General features: G+C 42.7%; 1 protein-coding gene across 1 annotated transcript; it reads left to right on the top strand.

Annotated features, from left to right (window-relative positions):
• Positions 1-253: 253 nt before the first annotated feature.
• On the top strand, positions 254-4,736 carry LOC130357928 (potassium voltage-gated channel subfamily C member 4-like). The gene is made up of 2 exons (XM_056560680.1): positions 254-1,371; positions 2,405-4,736. Exons 1-2 carry the CDS (start codon positions 763-765, stop codon positions 3,359-3,361), a joined length of 1,566 nt encoding a protein of 521 aa, XP_056416655.1. The 5' UTR covers positions 254-762; the 3' UTR covers positions 3,362-4,736.
• The last annotated feature ends 1,401 nt before the right edge of the window (positions 4,737-6,137 follow it).

The following is a 6,137-nucleotide window of genomic DNA, read 5'->3' as shown; positions in this document are numbered from 1 at the left end:
AGGCAGCTTTCTTGCAGCACAGGTGGAGGAGGCAGATTTCTTGTAGCACAGGTGGAGTAGGCAGCTTTCTTGCAGCTCAGGCGGAGGAGGCAGATTTCTTGCAGCACAGGTGGAGGAGGCAGCTTTCTTGCAGCACAGTTGGAGGAGGCAGCTTTCTTGCAGCACAGGTGGAGGAGGCAGCTTTCTTGCAGCAAAGTAGGAGGAGGCAGCTTTCTTGAAGCTCAGGTGAAGGAGGCAGCTTTCTTGCAGCACAGGTGGAGGAGGCAGCTTTCTTGCAGCACAGGTGGAGGAGGCTGCTTTCCATGCATCAGCCACAGTGTCACTAAATATTATTGGTATTAAGTGACGCAGCCTGCAGCAGTGTGAAAAAGTAATTTTACAGGTGACTAAGCCTGCATTCCCTGTATCATCAGCAGCGACACTAAGTAGCAGTAGTGCAGGCACAAGTGTAGCTGCCTGCTCTTGCTGCATCAGAAGCAGAGCTCCTCAGTCAGTGCACTACAACCCCCAGCATCCGCAAGGTGACCTAGCGATCGCGTTTGTTTTCATCGTATCCATGATTGCTAAACCAATTCTCCAATTGCTATAGACAATTCGTCCTCATCATCAGCACAGTCACTCCCATCCTCAGCGCTTTGCTCTCTGCTGCTCTCTCCTCCTCTCTCCATCACCTGTTGGAAGATCTGTGCTGTCTCATACCCCCTGACAGTCTCTCTGGAGCCCCCTGAGACTGTCTAAAGGGGTCTTCACCCGGAGAAATCTATGATTAGTTCGGTGTGTGTCTCATCTTACCGTGGACGAAAGTCTGGGAACAAACCCCCATCCAAAACATGTCTGAAGGAGGACATGGTAAAGGCGGAAAACTCTGGCAAGATTACCATCAATGTGGGGGGCACGCGACACGAGACCTATAGGAGCACCTTGAGGACGCTTCCTGGCACTCGCCTGGCATGGTTGGTGGACCCTGACATCTCCAGCCAGCTGGATGCCGAATCACAACAGAATGGGTTCTTCTTTGATCGGCACCCAGGTATCTTCGCCTATGTCCTCAACTACTACCGCACAGGGAAGCTGCACTGCCCGGGAGATATCTGTGGACCTCTCTTCGAGGAGGAGTTGGCATTCTGGGGCATTGATGAGACAGATGTGGAGCCTTGTTGCTGGATGACATATAGACAGCACCGGGAAGCGGAGGAGGCGCTGGATATATTTGAAAATGTAGAAACAGAAGATGGTGAGGAGGAGAAGGACTCTACCCCAGAGTTACTCTGCATAGAGGAGAGGCCAGATAGGTCCAGAGGTCGATGGAAGAGATGGCAGTCCAGGATGTGGGCACTTTTTGAAGATCCCTATTCATCTAGAGCTGCCAGGGTGAGTTTTGTGCTTTGTTACATTTCTCAACTTGTCCCCTGTACTTAGAAGCTCACATAACTCCTCCAGACCTGATGCTTCAAAAGTGTGGTAGAATTTCAATACTAAAAGGGGGAGATTTATCAAAACCTGTGCAGATAAAGAGTGGTTCAATTGCCCATTGCAACCAATCAGATTGCTTTTTTCATTTTTGAAGAGACCAGTGAAAAATGAAATAAGTGAACTGATTGGTTGCCTTGGGCAACTGCACCACTCTTCCTCTACACAAGTTTTGATAAATCTCCCCCAAAGTGTTTAGTAAGCACCTGAGATTCTGATTTCTGAATCTATGGCCCCTGTAAAAGAACCATGGAGCCAGACATGTGACATAAGCTTGGAAGGACATATCGTTTAACATACCACCTAAGGTTTAGGGAATTGTTGAGGTATGCAAAAGCCTCAACAAAATTAGAGATTTTAGTGGTAACAAATTCTCTTTAACAAATTTAAAAATATTCCCCCCAAAATACTTATAAGATTTCCACTTGTTCACATAAAGAACATAAGGGGAGATTTATTAAAACCTGTGGAGAGGCAAAGTTGCTGAGTTGCCCATAGCAACCAATCAGATCGCTTCTTTCATTTTTCATAGGCCTTGTTAAGAATGTAAAAAGCGATCTGATTGGTTGCTATGGGCAACTCAACAACTTTGTCTCTCCACAGGTTTTAATAAATCTCCCCCATAGTGTGGATGGGGTGATCTAAAGCAAATAGCACTGAAGTTCTTTTTACATAGACAAAATCAGTGAAACAGACTCGAGTTATCCCACTTTACTACTGGCCCAGTGCCCAGCAATCTGAATGGCCTAAGAGCTGAGAAAATAGTCCGACTAAAGCTGCAAATGAAAAATGGTTCATTTTAGGTCAAGTAAATAGGATATGTGTTACTCGCTGATACCTCGTGCAGACAGGTTTATGTTCCATAGACATATTTTCTATAATTTTAATGTGTACAAATGGAAAATCCATGCTTGTCTTTTCATTTCTCTTGCAGGTAGTGGCATTTATTTCCCTTTTCTTCATCCTGCTATCTATTACCACTTTCTGCTTGGAGACTCATGAGGCTTTTATTGTAGACATAAATGTAACAGAACTGGTCATTAAGGGAAATGTGACAGAGATCTCAGTGGTAAAGGAGGTGGAAACAGAACCAGTTTTGACATACATAGAAGGGGTTTGTGTTTTTTGGTTTACACTGGAATTCATTGTCCGAATTATCTGCTGCCCAGATAAGTTGTTCTTTGTGAAGAATCTACTAAACATTATAGACTTTGTGGCTATTTTGCCATTTTACCTAGAGCTGGGTCTCAGTGGCTTGTCATCCAAAGCTGCAAGGGATGTTCTGGGCTTCCTACGCGTAGTTCGCTTTGTCCGGATTCTACGTATATTCAAACTGACAAGACATTTTGTTGGGTTGCGAGTTCTAGGGCACACTCTACGTGCCAGTACAAATGAGTTCCTGCTTCTAATCATGTTTTTAGCTTTAGGGGTTTTAATTTTTGCCACCATGATCTATTATGCCGAACGAATAGGGGCAAAGTCATCAGACCCAACTGGAAGCAACCACACCCACTTCAAGAACATTCCTATAGGATTCTGGTGGGCAGTGGTAACAATGACCACACTTGGGTATGGGGACATGTATCCACAGACCTGGTCTGGCATGCTGGTGGGGGCTTTGTGTGCCATAGCTGGTGTGCTCACTATCGCAATGCCCGTTCCAGTCATTGTGAATAATTTTGGAATGTATTACTCTCTTGCTATGGCCAAACAAAAGCTTCCAAAGAAGAAAAAGAAACATATCCCAAAGCCTATTCAGCTGGACTCTCCAACTACTGCTAAATCTGAGGACACGTCACATCGCAACAGCACTCAAAGTGAATCCTGCCCATTGGCTGGAGAAGATGCCACAGAAAAGAAGACAGGTAAGATGAACAGACATGTGCAATGATATCGGGGAACTCATTGTTTTTTCTACAGTGATTTCTGTAGGCTTCGTTTTTGATAATTATAGTACTTTTTTTTTTCTCACTGTGGTCGATACCCAGTCTGAGGTATAAAATGTTACAATGTTTATGGTATTACTTTACTATTACTAACCAAAACATGTAGTGTTACAAGAGGGCTGTTGAGATAGTTACTTGATAGTTACTGTAACATTTAAGAGGGGATTCCAAGACTACAATATTGATGGCTAATCTTTAGGATAGGCCATTAAAATCAGTTTGGAGATGGTCTTGTTCCTAGGTCCTGGACAAACAGCTGAATCAGCTGTTGAGTTCTTAGTGTTTAACCTGGCACAGCTCCGCAATTTGTGGCAGTGCCTGGTATTGCAGCTCGGTCATAGTGAATAGGATTGAGCCCAAATACCAGGCAGAGACACAACTAAAAGTATATACCAATGCATGGTTAAAAAAAAAGAAGTGGCAAATTGGCAGGAATCTGGGAGCCAACCTCCACTGATCTGATATTGATGGCTTATCTGAAGGCTAGACCATCATTATTGTAGTTCTGGAACTACAATGAAGCTTGTGTCCACCTTTGAGTCACCGCCAATGCTAGAGTGCATAGTTTTGCAATTTTACTTGTTATTGGAAACAAATTCATAACAGCTTAGCTGCTATATTGCAGTACAATTATTGTCTCCTACATTAGATTACTATACAGTGCCTGGTGTAAAAATGATGCTTGTCAAGATGCATCAAATCATCAAAAGCAATGCTGTTCAATTTTATTAAATAGGGTGCAGAAGTGGACATATGCTTTGATATATTTTGTTAGCACATGGGTCCTTAGAAAGCAAAGGAGGAGTTTTGTCCATGTATTTCCACAACATATTATTTATCAAAACTGTCTAATAAAAAAAACTGGCTTTGTTACAAATAGCGACCAATCAGATAAAGGCTTTATTATTTGCCTGGCATGAACAAAAATAAAAGCTGTACTGCAATTGATTGCTATGGGTATCTGTTAGACAGAATTGGTAAAAGAGACCTAGTTATTAAGCGGATTGTCTAGTTTTGAAAAGCAATATTACAAATTCAATGTGCTTATTTAAACCGCTGATTTTCCACAGCAGTTTTTTAATGGTAGGTCAATGGCAAATCTGCAGTATAAAATTTTCAGCAGTAAATCAGCACCAAAATACACATATGAAAATGTACCCTATGGGTATGTTCACACGTACATGATCCACTGTGGAAATTCGGTTGCAGAATTTCCACTGTAGAATTTTATCAATGGCTTATGCACATGTGAACTTACTTACTTACTAAATTTCCTCAGTGGAAAAGATGAAATCTTCTACTTCTCCACAAGGAAACCCATGCATATTAGGTAATTTAATCAAGATTCCTGCAGAAGTTCCATATGGAGTCTTTCTCAGTTGATGGAAATTGAAGATCATGACGAAGATTATGGGGGAGATTTTTCAAAACCTGTTCAGAGGAAAAGTTGCCTAGTTGCCCATAGCAACCAATCAGCTTGCTTCTTTCATTTTGCAGAGGCATTGTTAAAAATGAAAGAATTAATCTGATTGGTTGATATGGGCAACTGGACAACTTTTCTTTACACCGGTTTTGATAAATCTTCCCCTATATTCTTCTTCAAGAATGGACATGTCAATTATTAAAACAGAAAATAATTATCATCATGACCTTCCATTGACATCGAAGGGGCTTTGATTCCAAGCAGAAACTGAGGTCCAATCCATTTGGAAATTCTGCAAGAATCTTCCTCAAATTACCTAGTATGCATGGATTTCCTCATGGAAAAGTAGAGGAAATTCAGCAAGAAAATTCTGCCATGAGCCCTAAGGCCGGTTCACAGTATTGAAATTCTGCTCGTAAATTCTGGTGCAGCAGAGTCTTAGGCTAGGCTCAGACTACGGAATTTCTGCCTGCAATTCCGCTTTGAAATTGCAGGCGGAAATTCCGCTTACTAAAATGTATAGTGTAGTGAATGGTTTTCCGTTCACAAATTCACACTTCGGAATTTGTGAAACGGAATTTGCGAATGGAAAATACGCTTGGAAATTTCTGCCTGAAGAAAGACGTTGCTCTTTCTTGGAGACTGCAGTGTCCACGCGGTCCTAGCGCCGACTGATTCAGTCAGCGCTGGCCGCACTCGGAATCTCCGGGCGGAAATTTTCTGCCCGGAGTTTCCGTAGTCTGAACCTAGCCTTATTGCTGGTAATGGGATTCCGCTGCACAGTGGACACTGTGGAGTTTTGAGGCAGACTTTCTGCCCAGAAAATTCCCTTGAAAAGTTCTGCCAGAACAGTGAACTCGTTCAATGTTCTCGAGTATCGCCGCTCCCCAGACATTGCTATCTATCAGGGCAACAATTTCTGCGCTGCTCGCATTCAGAATCTTTGGCCAGATATCGTCCGGCTGGAGATTGCGCAGTGTGAAACTGGCCTTAGATTATGTTCACATGGCAGAGTGACAGCCTGGAAAATTTTTCATTCCACAGACAGCTAGGATTGCTTGAAAATGTTCTGTCTCTATCGAAGGCAATGCATTCCCGAGCAGATTCCGCAAAAAAGCTTGACATATCAATTCTTTCTGCAGAAGCTGAATCAGAATTTCCACAGCAGAAGTTTCTGCTGCGTGTATGGTGCAGCAGAATCCCATTGAAAATAATGAAATTCTGCTGCAATGTAATCTGCGGGTGGAATTTTCCACCAGGATTATGTTCTGAAATTCCGCAGTGTGAATATATCCTAA

This window comes from Hyla sarda, chromosome 2, assembly GCF_029499605.1.
Source record: "Hyla sarda isolate aHylSar1 chromosome 2, aHylSar1.hap1, whole genome shotgun sequence".
In the NCBI taxonomy this organism is placed as follows: domain Eukaryota; kingdom Metazoa; phylum Chordata; class Amphibia; order Anura; family Hylidae; genus Hyla; species Hyla sarda.
This window is presented reverse-complemented; position numbering and strand designations above follow the sequence as displayed.